This window comes from Entelurus aequoreus, linkage group LG12 (genome assembly GCF_033978785.1).
Source record: "Entelurus aequoreus isolate RoL-2023_Sb linkage group LG12, RoL_Eaeq_v1.1, whole genome shotgun sequence".
Classification (NCBI taxonomy): Eukaryota; Metazoa; Chordata; class Actinopteri; order Syngnathiformes; family Syngnathidae; genus Entelurus; species Entelurus aequoreus.
Window position 1 is genome coordinate 4314581 of NC_084742.1, and position 19722 is coordinate 4334302.

The following is a 19722-nucleotide window of genomic DNA, read 5'->3' on the forward strand; positions in this document are numbered from 1 at the left end:
TTCAGTAGAACGCGATTTGAAGTTAATTAATGCATTTCTGCTGTGAAAACTACCCTAATGTTGACATTACTATCGACAGTAACTTCTAACTTTGTCTATACATGCGCCCTGCTAAATTTAGCTTGTCAATGAGCTGGTCCATTATATGTTCGCATTAAACTAGCAGCATTAGAACCATTCTTCCTCCTGTATAACTGGAATTGCTTTTTTCTGTTTATTCCAAAATATATTATTAATTTAACATGATTCCTACATGTATTTGCACTTCATCTGTACATTGATGTACTTTCCTTTGTGTGCTTAGACTTACAGTGACTTATCAATATCAATACACAACCTCAAGTTCTTTTTTCCCTATCTCTAATTTAAAGTAGCGGTTAGATAATCCAACATTCAGGGAAGGCAGAGTACAGTGCAGCCTGTGTTACATTTTACAATAAGCAGCAACAATTGAAAAATAAAGCAAAACAATATAAGAACAAATATATGTTAATACTAATAACCAATAACACAGATTTGTTTTTAAATAAATATATAACATTTATTTAGCCTTTAAAAAATGTAGGCATCACTGCGATTATATTGATCATGACGCCATATATACTACATCATATTGGCCACACCCCCACCTCCACAACCCTGAAGACGATATGTTTTTACCGGAAAAAAAAACATTCTAAAAATGTGACTTATTTTCAGGATCAAGAGATTTATACAAAACTAAAACTAAAATTGTATTCAAAGTCGTCTCATATTCGGGTGATTACATTATGTTGAATAACCCACCCTGTCATGCCGCTGACGACCAACACTTGACACTCGTCCAACAGATCGAGGATGTTGTCTTTTTCGTTCCACGCTGGCAGCCTCATCCTCTCCTCCAACATGGACTTGAAGCGCTTGGATGACTGTAGAGTAAATAAATACACATACATTTATGTACAACTGACACACAATTGTGTCCTCTTTCTGTACCTGGTTCCTCTGGAAGTCTTTGCACAATTTGCCGTTTTCTTGAAGAAGTTTGGGATTAATGGCCACCCTCTTCCTCGGGTAGCTCTCCGCCTTGATGGGATAAACGTCTTTTTTTTCCTGCTCCTCCACCTCTCCAGTCCCTTTTTAACACAAAATAATAATGGAATTTTGACGCAAGTGCAGCTCCCTAACAACCCCTTTGCAGGCTGCCAAGAGTATGCCAAAGCTACAAATAGTGCTATAACCCCTAATAATTACCTATAAATAAATAAGGCATGTACTTGTATAAGAACATGGTGAAGCATACAGGGACTTCATACTAGGGTGGTCATGATCCGATATGGCGATTGGTCCAACATGAGCAAAAGTATTGGATTATATCAACTTGCATCCAAAATCTCCAATATATTACCTACGATACAGGCAATCCTGCAGCTTAATATACACAAGGTTGGTCTTTTCTTGTATTTTAGTCAAGTAACTTACAAAAGGTAAATATGGTAGGCTATTAGGAGCTAACAGCTACACAACAGCTAAGCACACAATTTCCACACAAGCTAGACATATAATATTGCAGTCTAAAACACCACATTTGTCAACACAAACAATTATTGAATAATTATAGTTGAATATTACTTACAGACACAAAGTCTCCAGGGCAGAAGCGTAGAAAGTGTCCAGTAACAAACATGTTCGCATCATTCAATCTACAGTGCCATGAACTTAACTTGATTTATTATTATGGCCGCTAGGTGTCTCCCAAAAAATAACCACTCCACTTAAAGAGAGCATAAGTTCATTCCAGACGGTTAATGATAAATAGGTTAGTGTTAGAGGTGGGAATCTTTGGGCACCCTTACGATTCAGGAGCTGCGATTCAATTAAAAATCGATTATCTATGCATCTTAAATTCATGCACAAATGCAGTTTTACATTTCTTTTTGTATCACTAAAATAAACGTTTATTAATTACAACATTAAAAAACAGTGCATTTGTATGAGGAAACAGGTAAATTAATTCCTGTTTTTATTAAATTAATGGAAATGTGTGCAAAACTGGAACATAAGAGCCTTATAATATAGGACCTCGATGAGGTGGCTCACTGCAGTCAGCCAAATTTTAGAACTGTCTGCATTCGGGTCGGATCACAGCTGACTCTTCTCACCCTGGACACAAACTATTCTCCCCTCTCCCCTCAGGCAGGAGACTACGGTCCATCCAGACCCACACCTCCCGCCACCTGAACAGTTTGTTCCCCTCGGCCATCAGGCACATGGACAATAACAAGATCTGATAGCTCAGTTACAGCTCTTTTTTAATTACCAAATCTGTGTTATATGTGCTTTATGTTGCACCAAGAAAAATTCCTACTTTGTGAACCCGTTCTCAAACAATGGCAATAAAAACTACTCTGATGCTGATTCCTTTATTTACAATAAATAAATTGGTTATCAATTATTGAAGTTTACAATCAATATTCCCCCCACCTCTCAATAGTGTTTTTCAAACCTACCTTTTTTTCTCAGAGTTCTTGAACTTGTTTTAGCCTTTTCTAACGTTTCACACTACAAAATAATAAAAATATGTATGTTTCATGCCAATATTGTATCACATCAAAATTAGTATCTGCAAATACTCAAAGCTCCAATATTGGCAATTTGGCATCGTATCGGAAGTAAGAATGTTGCACCGAGACACCCCTAAGCCATACAATGATAAACAGCCCCAAAAAATGCACGTACAAAAGGACTCACGGTCTATTGTTGGAGTGGTCCTTCTCATGGGACAGATGTTTTCCTCCAAAGCCTCGCTCCCCACATTCCTCACCGGCAGGGAAGGAGGGGGAGCCACCACAACAGGCGGCGGCGTGCTGTATTTGTGATGAGGGGCGTCCAGCAGCCCTTGCATCGTGTCCTCGTCCTCGCACAAGCTGATGAGAGTGTACACAACGGGTTCGCCTCTCTGGGCTGCAGCCAACGCCTCCATGAACAACATCTCGGTGACAGCGAGCCTTCCCGCAGCGCCGATGGACTCGTCATTGGTGCTGAAGGCGACGACCGGCGCTTGAGCCGGGTAACGGTTTCCTTTCGGGAAGCGTACTTCCAGTTCGTACTCCGGGGGAGAAAAGCTGCTGATTCCAGCTTGAGCTGGTCCCTTCAAGTCTGGTGCGGCTTGGACTGGAGCCTGGTGCTTGAACTTGCATTTATTGCCAAACCTGCAGCCTTGGCTTTTAAGGTAGAACTTGCAGATGTTTTCAGAAGACCTTCCACCAGGCTGATTCCCGCTGTTCTTTATGCCAATGTCTTCCGTGAGGAATAATGGATCGAGGGTTACTACCCACACAGAGTTGGCGATGCGCTCATTGAAACGGTCACCAAAAATGGCCGCCAGCGCCAGAGCTTCCTCCTGCCTCTGGTTGAGACACTCCTCCATCGACATCCCTTTCAGGCCCTGGGTGGAAACAGCTTCCTGCGTGCAGCGCTCGGAGTAAACTTGATGGAGGAGATTCTCCAATGTTGCTCCAAATTCTCCTCCTCCGGACTTCAGCGCTTGCTTGCAGCGCTCCCGGTTGAAGCCATACCTGGAAAGATGAGCAGCGATTAAGAGGTCAAATCCACCGAACCCCCGGGTACAAAGGTGCGGCATCACCTGCAGAGTTTGCCGATAGCAAATAAGGAGATGACAGGTTCAGCGGGAGGACGTTCCTGGTCAGACTCGTACTCTGGGCTCTCTGCTCTCGCCACAGGCTCATCCCTGGTGGCCCAAAACTCGCCTTCCTCACGGTGGTCCAGCTCATCTTCCTCTTCCTCTTCTTCATTTGAATCATCAGAGCCACTTTCACTAAATCACACAATGTATGTGAGGGTGAGTTGTGAGGATTTCAAGTGGAAAAGAAAACGTGTTCTTACTCATAGTGTTCATCAAAGTTGCGGGTCCGCAGATCCCACAGCAGCTCCTTGAGGAGTTCCTGGTTCTTGTCAGTCATGAAAATCTTCTGCATGGGCATGTTGCTTGTCTCTACTCTGCTGCTGTCCCCTGACTTTGCATATGTTCTGTTCTGGGCCAGCGATTTGGGGAGAACCGCTCTTCTGTCTCTATCTCTATCTCCCCGTTCACGATTCCCATTCCAGCCACTTGCATTGCCACCGCCGTTTCGCCCTCTGGCTGGTCTGCAGCAAAACCCAGGTTAATGCATTTGTGACAATTCCTTTGTCACATGTACAACCCCTGGCAAACATTATGTGATCCCCAAGCTTGGAAGATGTTCATTCAGTTCTTTAATTTTGTAGAAAAAAAACAGATAACAGACATGAAACACAACTATAGTCATTTAAAATGTAAACTTTCTGGCTTTAAGAAACACTAAGAGAAATCAAGAAAATAAAACTGTGGTGTTCTAACATTTTCATTTTTAGATCAAGCAAAGTGATAAAATAATAAATCACTTAAGTCTGAGAAAAAATTATGGACTCATTAAAAACACTTACCACCAGTGCTTTGTTGCACCACCTCTGGCTTCTGTAACATCTTACAGTCTCTAGGGCATAAACTTAACAAGTGACAAACAGAACTCTTCATCAATCTTGCTCCAACTTTCTCTGAATGCTGTTGTCGGATCAGCTTTGCAAGTTGGAGTCTTGTCATCCATCATTTTCTTCAATTTCCACCAAACATTTCACATTGGATTGAGATCAGGGGCCGTACTTATCAAGCTTCTTAGAATGACTCCTAAGAAGTCTGCTAAGAGTTGACTTAAGAGTAAATAAATTCTTCGCTGAAAGCTGCACTTAAAAGTTAGTTATCGAGCGTCTTACTCACACTTTCAGCGAAGTGTAGGACTGAATCTTAAGTGTCACACTCAGAGCTGAATTACGACATTACTATGTGCCGTAAACGCAATTTTAGGTGACGTCATTTCTGTGTCCATAGAAATGACCAATCACGGAAGGGAATCCGTTGTCTAAGAATAAAGAAATATCTTGGAAATATTTAAGTGGACAATGGGAGTGTATATTTTGACAATAAACTACAAAATAATACAAAACAAACTAGTCCCCGCCGGCACTCACGCTACCGCTCCCTCTCTTCTCTCGCCCACACACTCACTGACGTCACTCACCTCACGGCCACACACATACGCTACTGTCATAACATTTTCTTTCCAATTCATTAATTAGGCAACTAATTTGAAACTGGTGTGGGTGGCTCTATATATACTAGCCCACTGCAGACACATGCAGAAATCAACAAGGAATCGAAAAGTATTAAATCTGTGACAAAAATAATATCCGCTCTGTCTAAACGATACCGTTTGATCAGCTGCTCGTCATCAAAAAAAAAAAACATTGTTCCGTTCCCTGAACGTTCGCGCACGTCTCTCTCGCCTCAGTGCCATCCCCTGCTGGCAACTCCTAACCACTTAAGACACCTCTAAAGGTCTCTTAAATATCGTGGAGAGTAGGAGTGATTCTTAGACTTAAGAACGTTGATAAAAAGCTTTTATTCTTAAGTTTGAGAGTAGGACTAAATTTCGCAAATTCTCAGGACTTAAGTGTAAAATGGCACTCTAAGAAGCTTGATAAGTACGGCCCCAGCTTTGCAGGTTGGAGTCTTGTCATCCATCATTTTCTTCAATTTCCACCACACATTTCACATTGGATTGAGATCAGGACTATTAGCAGACCATGACATGGAACTTATGTATCTTTCTTCAAGGAAAGTTTTTAGAGTTCTAGCTTTAATGCAAGATATTTTATAATCTTGAACAATGTCATCATTCCCAAACATCCTTTCCATAGATGGAATAAAAGACATGTCCAAGATGTCAATGTAAACTTGTGCATTTAATAAAGATGTACCGACAGCCATCTTCCCAGTACCAATATATGACATGCAGCCACATATCATTGACTGTGGAAATGTGCATGTTTTCTTCAGGCAGTCATTTTCGTAAATCTCATTGGAACAACACTAAACCAACGTTTCAGTATCATCACCTTGTCCAATGCAGATTCACAAGTCATCACTGAATATGACTTTCATCCTGTCATCCATAGTCCACCATTGCTTTTCCGTAGCCAATTGTAACCTAAATTTTTGTTTTGATTGTTTGTTAAAGACTGCTTTTGTTTAGCTTTTTAAATAGCTATTTAAATACTATTTCTCCTTTAAGCTATTCGGTTTCCGCCCATTTGTTTTTAATTTGATTTGCTGTGCATTTTCTGTTTTAAAGAAACATTGGTTTAACTTTTCTGTCTTGAATCTGACTAGTATGCTTGCCTTTTAAAACCTTCCCATGTTTTTGTACTTGCCCGGTCTAGATTTTAGACACAGCTGACAGTGAACAATCAACATATTTTGCAACATTGTGTGATGATTTATATTCTTGAAGAAGTTTGATCATCTTCTCCTTTGTTTCAATTGACATATCTTGTGTTGGAGCCATGATTCATGTCAATCCACCTGGTGCAACAGCTCTCCAAGGTGTGAACGCTCCTTTTTAACTGCAGACTAATGAACCGAGTTAATTTGATGCAAGTGTTGGCTTTGGAAATTAAACTTTACAGGATGATTCCATATTTTTTTCCACTGTGTATCACAATTTATATTCTTAATTTATTTTAGTGTTCCTTAAAGCCAGAAAGTTGACATTTTTAAGGACTATAGATTTGTGTCATGTCTGTTATCTGCTTTTTTCTGAACTGAATAAACATCCTCCAAGTCTGATGATTCCATAATTTTTTCCATGGGTAGCAGTTTATACCAGTGTTGGCCAATATATTTCACATGAGAAAAATGTAACAGGCAAATACAAAGTGGCACCGTGGTTGGGAATCACTGGTATTTATTTACCTGCTGATTTGCTTGCTCGATTGGGAAGGTCCAAAATCAAGACTGAAATCATTGTCGTCATCCAAGTAGCAGCCTGCTCCTTTTCTTTTACCTCCTCCACCGCCTCCACCGCCTCCACCGCCTCCACCTCCCTTTGGCTTGTTGAATTTCCCTCCTCCTCTGTTGGGCTTACCCCCCTTTTTCCTCGCACTCATTTTTCTGTGAAAAGATGAATCAACTGTAATCGGGGGTCAACTTGGGTCAATTTACATTTTCTATTTAGTCATGTATTTTTGTTGTGTACTTGTTAAATGTATTTATTTCAGGGCTGTCAAAGTTACGCGTTAACTCATGCAATTAATCACAAAACTCTTACATTATCATGTTCGAATGCAGATTAAACGCACAATTTATTTTGACTGCACATGCTTTTTTACCTTAATCGCGGAGCAGGTTGCTTTACAGTCAGTGACTTTAAATATAAGAGCAAAAGAAAAAAGCTATATTTTTCGATAATGCCTCAATAATATAATTATAATACAAAGCTGACAAAACGTTTTGTCTTTAAATATATATAATGTCTGTTAGAAAAATATCATTGCATTGACATTCCAGTATGCGGACCTTGGTAATGAAACGGTATGAGATATTACTGTTGTACAATGTGTTATTTTAATTGGCTATTGGTTATGATTTTTATTACCACTTTGTTGACATTCAATGTTAAAAATAAATATGGCACTGTGTCTATCACTTACATTGCATTAATAGTCTTGTTTTTCTTCCCAAACGGAGTTTATTTGAGAGCTAAAAATAATGGCAAGGTTAATATTAGTACTGAAGTGCTGCACAGTATCGGTAAATTAGATATTGGTAAGAAAGTTAAAGTCAAGCATCTTTAATATTTACGTAACTGTATAGGCGTTTTTGTATTTTTTTAATAAGCCACATATTTGTGTCAATTCATCAATTGTTGCACATTCTCATTGTTTTTCTCTCTCGATTATAACTAGTGCTGTTAACTACATTTTAAATCTGATTAATTATACTTTTGCATTTTGATTAATTGCAGTAAATTATGTGTGTACATAATTTAATGAAACCTTTTATAAATTCATTTGTGTGCACCGCCATCACTGTCTAGTTTAGATGTGCAACCGAGCTGTACAGACACATACTGCAACAGACAATTAGGACTGCAGAAAAGATCATCAGTGTCGACCTTCACCCCCGATGGAGGACTTACACCGGTCCGGGGTCAGGAAATGAGCAGGTAGCATCACTGCAAACCCCTCATGCCATGGTCACACACTAATCAAACCCCTCCCCTCCGGCAGGCGCTACAAATCACTGTACGCCAAAACAACCCGTCAGAGCAACGGTTTCTTCCCTCAGGCTATTAATCGAATAAATGTTGTGAAAAAACTCCGGAACTAACCGGTCACTGTTAATGTATTAACTCATGTTCACATTGTCACCTTTTTGCTTTGCGCTATTCACCACGGCACTATTTTTTATTAGTCTTGCACATTTGTATTTTTTGTTTAATATTTAATTATTACACTAAACATGAGTGCAAAGTACAGGGATGATACTCGAAACCGGTTTTCCCGGTTGTTTGATAAGAAAAGAACCGAGTCCTCGGACTCGAATCCCTTTTTGAGAACCGGTACCCGTTATCGAGACCACTATAGTAAAGGAAAAGAGTTGATTCTTTATTCGAATCCCGTCCCGACCAGAAATGCTCCGTGGGACATCACAAGAAATGACGTCACGTAGCTCAGTCATTAGGCGCAGATAGCGAAAGCAGGAAAACAATGGACGGGAAAAAGCGCTCCAAGGTGTAATAAAGTTCAAAACAAAAGCTATAATCCATCGAATAACTTTACTGAGAGATTTTAGCAGGGTAAAACACATGACGAACACTTTTACGACCAACCGGAAACATAGCAACCAGGCTAGCAACGCACCTCCTTTACGGCAGCTGTCGCAACGTTCTTAAAACAACCGCAGCACATACATATATATACAACATATCTCCCTTTTTTAACTTTAGTTTTTCTTTCCTTGTAAACAAAACAAAATCACACTGTAGATGTGTTGTCTGTCTAATTATAAATAATGCAGACGAGGCGTGTTGACTGAGTTCTTGACGTTTACTTTCACAGCGTGGCAACATGCAACACTTTTCGGGGCTACCGTTGCATGCTGGGTAGTGTAGTTGTTATATTCTCTCGCTCATAACATTTTTCCCCCATAAAGAAATAATGTTAACTCAATAAAGTGTATTTCTTTTTTTAGCTTTAACTTTTCATTTATTAGCATTGTAACCACATTTGCAAAGAACTTTTCTCTTCATAGAATGTTCTTTCAATAAAGAAATAAAGTGCAAAAATGTCAAAGCATCATAACAAACAGTTATGTCAAATAGCAGCAGAAGTGCACTTTTTGGAGAGCTGTATTATTTTCAGTTTTGTGCCCAAGGGACTGATTTTATTTAACACTATATTATTATTTATACACCTATAGTGACCACAGAGACAGCTTGTTTTTGTGTTACTGTATATATTTGTTTCTCTGAAAAATCCCACTTAATATACTTTGGGTAACAACAGTCAATATTTATTTATTTTATTTTATTTTTTTAGGTGGGTAACAGTCAATATTTATTTATTTATTAGATTTTATTTTTTTTATTATATAATAAAAGTGAGCTTTTGTTAAACCAAATATTGTGTGTTTTTTTCCATATACAACAACCTATCTGGACTCCATAAGAGAATCGATAAGGAATCGGTTCGATAACAGGATTCGATAATAGGCTCGAACTCGATAATTCCTTATCAAACATCATCCCTAGCAAAGTATGTTTACCTTGTGCACAAGGTATGTTTACCTTGTGCGGTAGACATACTTGGCCAATAAAGCTGATACTGATTTTGATAAAGAACCCAATATTTTGACACAAATTACATTTTATTAACAGAATGTCATACAGGAAGATATCTGAATGCACTTCATTTATCTTTACAAAACTTGTTAACAGTTGTATCTGTTTACTCTCACTCATCTCTGCACTGCCCTGATCACTGACCAGAAAGCAATCTCAAGGTAAACATACGCGGTTAAGGTAAAGAAGCATCTGTGGTCAAAATAAATTGTGCAATTATACACAATCAATGCAATAATGTTTTTTGAATAATCGCATGAGTTAACTTTGACAGCCCTAATTATAACATAACACACAGGAAGTACAAACTATCAAACTATTACAAATTATCTAGGGCTGCAACAACTAATCGATTAAATCGATTATAAAAATAGTTGGCGATTAATTTAGTCATCGATTCGTTGGATCTATGTTATGCGCATGCGCATAGGCTACTTTTTTTTTTTATAAACCTTTATTTATAAACTGCAACATTTACAAACAGCTGAGAAACAATAATCAAAATAAGTATGGTGCCAGTATGCTGGGTTTTTTTCAATAAAATACTGGAAAGGATAGAAATGTAGTTTGTCTCTTTTATCCGATTAATCGAAGTAATAATCGACAGATTAATCAATTATCAAATTAGTTGTTAGTTGCAGCCCTAAAACTATCAGTGATTGCGGAGAGAAAGAGAATGGGTTGGCTAAGCTCAGCTTCTTCTTACTCCTTTTGAAACATGTCTTGTCTTATCCAGGTGTACACATGTGATGTTCCCAAATCTGGCCCCCCCACATCTTTTTATAAGGCCGGAAAAAGCCTGGAAATTTAATGCATTAATAAAGTACTCTATCGTTCTTACTAAATGTATTTGTTGTATACATTTTGACAATGCACCTACATATCTTTTAAACTTTAATATCTATTAGTGCAACTAATATTTTCATGATCTCACGTCACTAGGGATGATACTCGAAACCGGTTTTCTCGGTTGTTCGATAAGAAAAGAACCGAGTCCTCGGACTCGAATCCCTTTTTGAGAACCGGTACCCGTTATCGAGACCACTATAGTAAAGAAAAAGAGTTGGTTCTTTATTCGAATCCCTGGGAACGAATCCCGTCCCGACCAGAAATGCTCCGTGTGACATCACAAGAAATGGCGTCACGTAGCTCAGTCATTAGGCGCAGATAGCGAAAGCAGGGGAAAAAGCGCACCAAGGTGTAATAAAGTTCAAAACAAAAAGGTATAATCCAATGAATAACTTTACTGAGAGATTTGAGCAGGTTACAAACACATGAAGAACACTTTTACGACCAACCGGAAACATAGCAACCAGGCTAGCAACGCACCTCCTTTACGGCAGCTGTCACAACGTTCTTAAAGCAAGCGCAGCACATACATATATGACATCTCCCTTTTTTAACTTTCGTTTTTCTTTCCTTGTAAACAAAACCAAATCACACTGTAGATGTGTTGTCTGTCTAATTATAAATAATGCAGACGAGGCGTGTTGGCTGAGTTCTTGACGTTTACTTTCACAGCGTGCTCATTCTTAGCTGCCGGGTGACGATATGCAACAACACTTTTCGGGGCCACCGCGCATGCTCGTCACTCCCGTTGCATGCTGGGTAGTGTAGTTGTTATATTCCCTAGCTCAGGGGTCGGCAACCCAAAATGTTGAAAGAGCCATATTGGACCAAAAATACAAAAACAAATCTGTCTGGAGCCGCAAAAAATTAAAAGCCATATTACATGTGTCTTGAGATATAAATTGAATTAAGAGGACTTAAAGGAAACTAAATGACCTCAAATATACCTACAAATGAGGCATAATGATGCAATATCATTGTACATATCGCTAGCCTAAATAGCATGTTAGCATCGATTAGCTTGCAGTCATGCAGTGACCAAATATGTCTGATTAGCACTCCACACAAGTCAATAACATCAACAAAACTCACCTTTGTGCACTCATGCACAACGTTAAAAGTGTGGTGGACAAAATGAGACAGAAAAAGAAGTGGCATAAAACACGTCCTAGAAAGTCGGAGAAAGTTATACATGTAAACAAACTATACGGTGAGTTCAAGGACCGCCAAAATTAGTGGGACAAAGCGGCGCTCGCCAAATACTGGAATCAGTGAAGCATGTTTAATATAAACAGTGTGCTTTATAACAATTAGGGAGGTTTGTGTCATGTTTGTCCTCCTACAGAAACCATACTAAAACAAAAAAATAGATTTTTTTTCCCCTCATCTTTTTCCATTCTTCATACATTTTTGAAAAATCTCCAGAGAGCCACTAGGGCGGCGCTAAAGAGCCGCATGCGGCTCTAGAGCCGTGGGTTGCCGACCCCTGCCCTAGCTCATAACATCTTTCCCCATATAAGGAAATAATGTTAACTCAAAGTGTATTTCTTTTTTTAGCTTTAACTTTTCATTTTTTTAGCATTGTATCCACATTTGCAAAGAACTTTCCTCTTCATAGAATTTTCTTTCAATAAAGAAATAAAGTGCAAAAATGTCAAAGCATCATAACAAACAGTTATGTCAAATAGCAGCAGAATTGCACTTTTTGGAAAGCTGTATTATTTTCAGTTTTGTGCCCTAGGGACTGATTTTATTTAACACTATATTATTATTTATACACCTATAGTGATCACAGAGACAGCTTGTTTTTGTGTTACTGTATATATTTGTTTTTCTGAAAAAATCCCACTTAATATACTTTGGGTAACAACAGTCAAAATTTATTTTTTTTTTTTTTTTTTTTTTAGGGGGGTAACAGTCAATATTTATTTATTTATTAGATTAAATAGTTTTCTTATAAAATAAAAGTGAGCTTTTGTTAAACCAAATATTGTGTGTTTTTTTTCCATATACAACAACCGATCTGGACTCGATAAGAGAATCGATAAGGAATCGGTTCGATAAGAGGATTCGATAACAGGCTCGAACTCGATAATTTCTTATCAAACATCATCCCTACACGTCACAGTTTGTATTAGATTCATGTATTTTGTTTTATTTCCTGTTTAGTTCTCCAATTATTGTTTCCACTTTCCTGTTTGCCACTATTTCTTTAGTTTGAGCACTGGCTCCCTCACCTGTCCCTTATTGGCAATTGTGTCCCTGGTTGCAAATCAGGATGCTTTGTATGCAAGCCCAGTCTTCTGGACAGGATATTTTTTCCTTTGAACCTCAACTAAACAGCTGATGAGGTGTTTAAAAAATTGAGCGCGCTCCACCCTAACAAGGCCACCGGCCTTGATAATATTCCCTCCAGATTCCTCAGGGACTCTGCCTCCATCATTGCCCCGATCATCACGCACATAATAAACCTATCAATTACACAAGGCCAAGTACCAAAAGATTTTAAGATAGCAAGAGTAACTCCCCTCTTTAAAAAAGGAAGCAAATTGGAACCTGGCAACTACCGACCTGTTTCTATTCTCAGCTCCATTTCGAAAGTAATGGAGAAAATAGTTTATGAACAGGTCGATAGTTACCTTGCCACTAATAAACTCATGTACAAATTCCAATCCGGCTTCAGAACTAACCACTCCACTGACACATGCCTTCTCTATCTGACCGACCACATCAAACATGAGGTGGACGCGGGCAAATACTGCGGCATGGTCATGCTGGACCTTCAGAAGGCCTTTGACACCGTTAACCACGCTATACTGTTGGATAAGCTCAGAGCAATCGGATTTAACAAAACCTCTTGGAGCTGGATGCAGTCTTACTTGGAGGGGAGGGAGCAGGTGGTAGAGGTGAACGGCACCGTGTCCCCCCCCCCTCTCTGTGAGCTGTGGAGTCCCCCAAGGCAGTATATTGGGACCTTTACTGTTCCTAATATACATAAACGACATGTCATCGGCATGTGACTGTGAATTGTTTTTGTTTGCGGATGACTCTGCCCTGCTGGTATCCGGCAAGGACAAGTCACAGGTGGAGAAAATCCTCAGTGCTGAGCTCTGTAGAACTTGCACCTGGCTCGCTGACAACAAACTATCCATCCACTTGGGTAAAACAGAATCCATCCTGTTTGGGTCCCACATCAAACTTAAGAGAGTCAATCACTTCACCATAAAAGTAGGTGACAGTGTCATCACCAGGAAAGATGAGGTCACCTACCTAGGTTCCATTCTAGAGGCTAACCTTTCCTGTGATAAAATGGCAACCAAGGTAATCAAAAAGGTTAACCAACGAACGAGATTTCTCTACAGAATTTCCTCTCTGGTCAACAAAAGCACCTTGAGGATTCTGGCGGGAACTCTCGTTCAACCCTTTTTCGATTACGCATGCACCTCCTGGTACCCTAGCACCTCCAAAACCCTCAAATCTAAACTCCAAACATCTCAGAACAAGCTAGTCAGGTTACTTCTAGACCTCCACCCCAGATCCCACCTCACTCCTACCCACTTCTCTAAAGTGGGCTGGCTCAAGGTGGAGGACAGAGTTAAACAACTTGCACTGAGCCTAGTCTATAAAATCCGCTACACCTCCCTGATACCGAAGTACATGTCAAACTACTTCCTTAACGTAAATGACCGCCATAACCACAACACCAGGAGGTGCTCCACTAACCACGTTAAACCCAGATTCCGAACTAACAAAGGTCTTAACTCATTCTCTTTCTATGCCACATCAATGTGGAATGCGCTCCCAACAGGTATAAAAGAAAGGGCATCTCTATCCTCCTTCAAAACCGCTATAAAAGTTCACCTCCAGGCAGCTACAACCCTAAACTAACACCCTCCCCGGATTGCTAATAATCAAATGTAAACAATCAAATGCAGATTCTTTTTCTTATGCCTTCTGATCTCTCTCTCTCTCTCTCTATGTCCACTACTTGATGTCCATATCCCCACCCCCCCACCCCACCCCCCCTCCACACTCCTGATTGTAAATAATGTAAATAATTCAATGTGATTATCTTGTGTGATGACTGTATTATGATGATAGTATATATGATAGTATATATCTGTATCATGAATCAATTTAAGTGGACCCCGACTTAAACAAGTTGAAAAACTTATTCGGGTGTTACCATTTAGTGGTCAATTGTACGGAATATGTACTTCACTGTGCAACCTACTAATAAAAGTCTCAATCAATCAATCAAAAACTGAAACTGAACTGAACTGAACTCCTTATGCTTCCTGCGCATGTCCCTGCAGCACTATTTTTTGTTGTGTTTTCCATAAAAAAGGGTTATGTTAGAGGAAAATGTAACCCCCTTGTTGGCAGAATAAGAACACTTCAAAAGGAGCCTTCATTCTGCTACGATGAGGTAAACACGATAAATACACCGTGTGGTATTTATGCACGCTTCCACAGACATATATATTTATGAATGATGTCATGAGGGCCAGGCTTGAGAAGAGAGAGTGGAGTAGAATGTGTGTGCACTAAAGCACATACGGTAAGTTAAGTTTTACTTACAATTCTTAAGTTTCGATTTCTTGCTGGCAAGGCGTGGCAAGCCGGACAAACAAAAAGCCTGAGAAGACACGCAGCCATTACTAGAGGGACTGCTTCGACCTCCTGATAGCTCGTTCGCTTTCTCTCCAGGCCTGGTATCACTGTTGTTTGTGTTTACTCCTATTTTGTAGAATAAATTATTAAACTTCAGTTCTAGTCACCTCTTTACACTTTAGACAGCCTTAGAACAAAATGATCTGTGATGACTCTGCCCTTTTAAGAGGGAGAATCCTAAAAGTGATCTGCACTTTGCGTGCTGTTTCAGCATCCTGGGGTCTAGACCAAGAAAACCAAACACAGCTCATAACAAATGTTATACTATCATATTTTGGAAATGGTTTTGCTCAAATAAAAATAAACACAAATATATGCTTAATTTGTGATTGTATAGCAAATTATCAATGTTTTACAGACAATATGTATATAATAATCAAAAGCATAGACAATTATGTAGTATTATCATGAGACGATTGTACATTTATATTCATATATACACAGTATAGGCCAAAAGATTGGACACACCTTCTCCTCATTCAATGTATTTTCATGACTATTTATATTGTAGATTGTCACTGAAGGCATCAAAACTATGAATGAACACATGTTTAGTAATATTGTGGTGACGGTCCTACGAAGGTCCTGAGTAGTCCTGGGTTCAAACCCGGGCAAAAACATGCACCTGGGGATAGGTTGATTGGCAACACTAAATTGGCCCTAGTGTGTGAATGTGAGTGTGAATGTTGTTTGTGGACCCCGACTTAAACAAGTTGGAGAACTTATTCGGGTGTTGCCATTTGGTGGTCAGTTGTGCGTAGGGATGATACTCGAAACCGGTTTTCCTGGTTGTTTGATAAGAAAAGAACCGAGTCCTCGGACTCGAATCCCTTTTTGAGAACCGGTACCCGTTATCGAGACCACTATAGTAAAGGAAAAGAGTTGATTCTTTATTCGAATCCCGTTCCGACCAGAAATGCTCCGTGGGACATCACAATAAATGACGTCACGTAGCTCAGTCCTTTGGCGCAGATAGCGAAAGCAGGAAAACAATGGACGGGAAAAAGCGCTCCAAGGTGTAATAAAGTTCAAAACGAAAGCTATAATCCATCGAATAACTTTACTGAGAGATTTTAGCAGGGTAAAACACATGACGAACACTTTTACGACCAACCGGAAACATAGCAACTAGGCTAGCAACGCACCTCCTTTACGGCAGCTGTCGCAACGTTCTTAAAACAACCGCAGCACATACATATATATACAACATATCTCCCTTTTTTAACTTTTGTTTTTCTTTCCTTGTAAACAAAACAAAATCACACTGTAGATGTGTTGTCTGTCTGATTATAAATAATGCAGATGAGGCGTGTTGGCTGAGTTCTTGACGTTTACTTTCACAGCGTGGCAACATGCAACACTTTTCGGGGCATGCATCCGTTGCATGCTGGGTAGTGTAGTTGTTATATTCTCTAGCTCATAACATTTTTCCCCCATAAAGAAATAATGTTAACTCAATAAAGTGTATTTCTTTTTTTAGCTTTAACTTTTCATTTATTAGCATTGTAACCACATTTGCAAATAACTTTTCTCTTCATAGAATGTTCTTTCAATAAAGAAATAAAGTGCAAAAATGTCAAAGCATCATAACAAACAGTTATGTCAAATAGCAGCAGAAGTGCACTTTTTGGAAAGCTGTATTATTTTCAGTTTTGTGCCCAAGGGACTGATTTTATTTAACACTATATTATTATTTATACACCTATAGTGATCACAGAGACAGCTTGTTTTTGTCTTACTGTATATATTTGTTTCTCTGAAAAATCCCACTTAATATACTTTGGGTAACAGCAGTCAATATTTATTTATTTTATTTTATTTTTTTAGGTGGGTAACAGTCAATATTTATTTATTTATTAGATTTTATTTTTTTATTATATAATAAAAGTGAGCTTTTGTTAAACCAAATATTGTGTGTTTTTTTCCATATACAACAACCTATCTGGACTCCATAAGAGAATCGATAAGGAATCGGTTCGATAAGAGGATTCGATAACAGGCTCGAACTCGATAATTCCTTATCAAACATCATCCCTAGTTGTGCGGAATGTGTACCGTGCTGTGCAATCTACTAATAAAAGTCTCAATCAATCAAAAAAAGCATTTAAACCATTGATTGATTGATTTTTTTGATTGAAACTTTTATTGGTGGATTGCACAGTGCAGTGCATGTTCCGTACAGTTGACCACTGGATGGTGGCACCCGAATTGGTTTTTCGGCTTGTTTGGGTCGGGGTCCACGTTAATCAATTCATGGTACAAATATATAGTATCACCATAACCAAGCATGCATCACTATAGCTCTTGTCTCAAAGTTAAAGTTAAAGTACCAATGATTGTCACACACACACTAGGTGTGGCAAAATTATTATCTGCATTCGACCCATCACCCTTGATCACCCCCTGGGAGGTGAGGTGAACAGTGAGCAGCAGGTGCACTGTCACATCACGATGTGACTTACTTTGAGTTTTTTGGTGTTTTCCCGCGTGTAGTGTTTTAGTCCTTGTCTTGCGCTCCTATTTTGGTGTTTTTTTCCTGTTTTGTTGGTATTTTCCTGTTGCAGTTTCATGTCTACCTTGAGTGCTATTTTCCGCACCCGCTTTGTTTTCGCAATCGAGACTACCGGTATCTTACTTTGTGGGGACATTGTTGATTGTCATGTCATGTACGGGTGTACTTTGTGGACACCGTCTCTGCTCCACACGCTGTAAGTCTTTGCTGAATTGATTACGTGGACTTAAACAAGTTGAAAAACTTATTTGGGTATTACCATTAATCGGTCAATTGTACGGAATATGTACTGAACTGTGCAATCTACTAATAAAAGTTTCAATCAAAAAGTCTGTCTATCTGTGTTTGCCCTGTGATGAGGAGGCGACTTGTCCAGGGTGTACCCCACCTTCCGCCCGAATGCAGCTGAGATAGGCTCCAGCACCCTCCCGCTACCCCAAAAGGGACAAGCAGTAGAAACTGGATGGATGGATGGTCCTACAATTAGAAGTGTCACCAAAGTACTGCAAGCCACATTCGATTCATTCACATGACTTTAGTCGTTCTACATATCTCATTAATCGAAGCTCACTCACCTCCACTCCAAGTCCCGTAATCAGATGGTAGATATCCAACAGGCGTAGACAAAGAATAGTTGCGTGCAAGCGACAGCATGCAGTGCAGAGTGGCACATGGTTGTGGTACTTGACTTTTGAAGCTTGTACCGTGCGATGGTGGCTGCTGACACGCAGCCCTAAAGGCTACAATTATGCAACTGAGCATGCAGCACACCTACCATGCCGGGGCGACGTGTCTGTCCGCTTAGGCACACGCCTGGTGTGCCAATGTGATGTTTCGTGACCAAAACCAAAGCGGTTTGATTATCATGCACGTCTTGGTCACCTCTTTATCGGTGTTGTTGTTTATTTACCGAGCACAGCCCAGGCTAAGGTTAGCTAGCATAAGCGCTAGCAAGCTAGAGCCACGAAGGAAGTCACAGGCAAGCCAAGCGAGTAAAGGCTTTTCTCACTGTCAAAGTTGAATGTACTGAGTGTAAATGACGCCCAATGATGGTAGTAAAGTGTCAAAATACATATAAATTTGAATTGTCATAAAGTGAACTTTAAGAACAAACTCAAGGCAGCTGCGGGGGTACCAGGTGCACACCGCTCATTCATTGGTGGAAATTGGGAGTTCAAAGTACTTTTTCCGGTTTTTTCAAAATAAAATCAAAACATGTGCATCTACTTCCGCCACAAAAACAATATTTCGAGATATGAAAGTTGAAATTATGAAATTAAAAGTCATAAGGACTTTTTTTGACTTACGGGGTTTGTTTTTTTTAGTGGCCGATATGGGCTTCCACGAATTTGATTAACGTGGACAAGTTAAACAAGTTGAAAAACTTATTCGGGTGTTACCATTTAGTGGTCAATTGTACTGTACTGTGCAATCTACTAATAAAAGTTTCAATCAATCAATCAATTCCATAAATATGAGACCAACTGCCTTGAAATTGTCTGATAAATGTTGTTTTTTTTATTTAGGTTTATTTTGAACATGCACACAATATGTTACATCAGTGGTCCCCAACGACCGGGCCGCGGCCCAGTACCGGTCCGTGGATCGATTGGTACCGGGCCGCACAAGAAATAAAAATATATATATATATATTTATATATATATTTATTTTATTTTTTTTGTAATATTTCTGGTTCCTACATTATATATCAATATAGATCAATACAGTCTGCAGGGATACAATCCGTAAGCACACATGATTGTATTTTTTAATTAAAAAAATTAAAACATTTAAAAACCAAACACCCCCCTCCCCCCTCCGGTCCATGGGACAAATTTGCAAGTGTTGACCGGTCCGCAGTTACAAAAAGGTTGGGGACCATTGTGTTACATCATATATTTCCATTTGCTCATTATATGTCGGAAAAG

The 19722-nt window shown here is 39.3% G+C and overlaps 1 protein-coding gene across 1 annotated transcript in view; it reads right to left on the minus strand.

The window, feature by feature from the left end:
* The window catches only part of dhx57 (DEAH (Asp-Glu-Ala-Asp/His) box polypeptide 57), a 32590-nt gene extending 13631 nt beyond the window's left edge, over positions 1–18959 (minus strand). The window contains exons 1-7 of the mRNA XM_062064478.1: positions 18369–18959; positions 6830–7027; positions 3886–4146; positions 3626–3817; positions 2731–3557; positions 976–1115; positions 787–908 (exon numbers count right to left, since the gene is read on the minus strand). Of these exons, the coding sequence (XP_061920462.1) occupies positions 787–908; positions 976–1115; positions 2731–3557; positions 3626–3817; positions 3886–4146; positions 6830–7023 (1736 nt within the window). The 5' untranslated portion in view covers positions 7024–7027; positions 18369–18959. The remainder of the gene's footprint in view (positions 1–786; positions 909–975; positions 1116–2730; positions 3558–3625; positions 3818–3885; positions 4147–6829; positions 7028–18368) is intronic.
* Between the last annotated feature and the right edge of the window lie 763 nt (positions 18960–19722).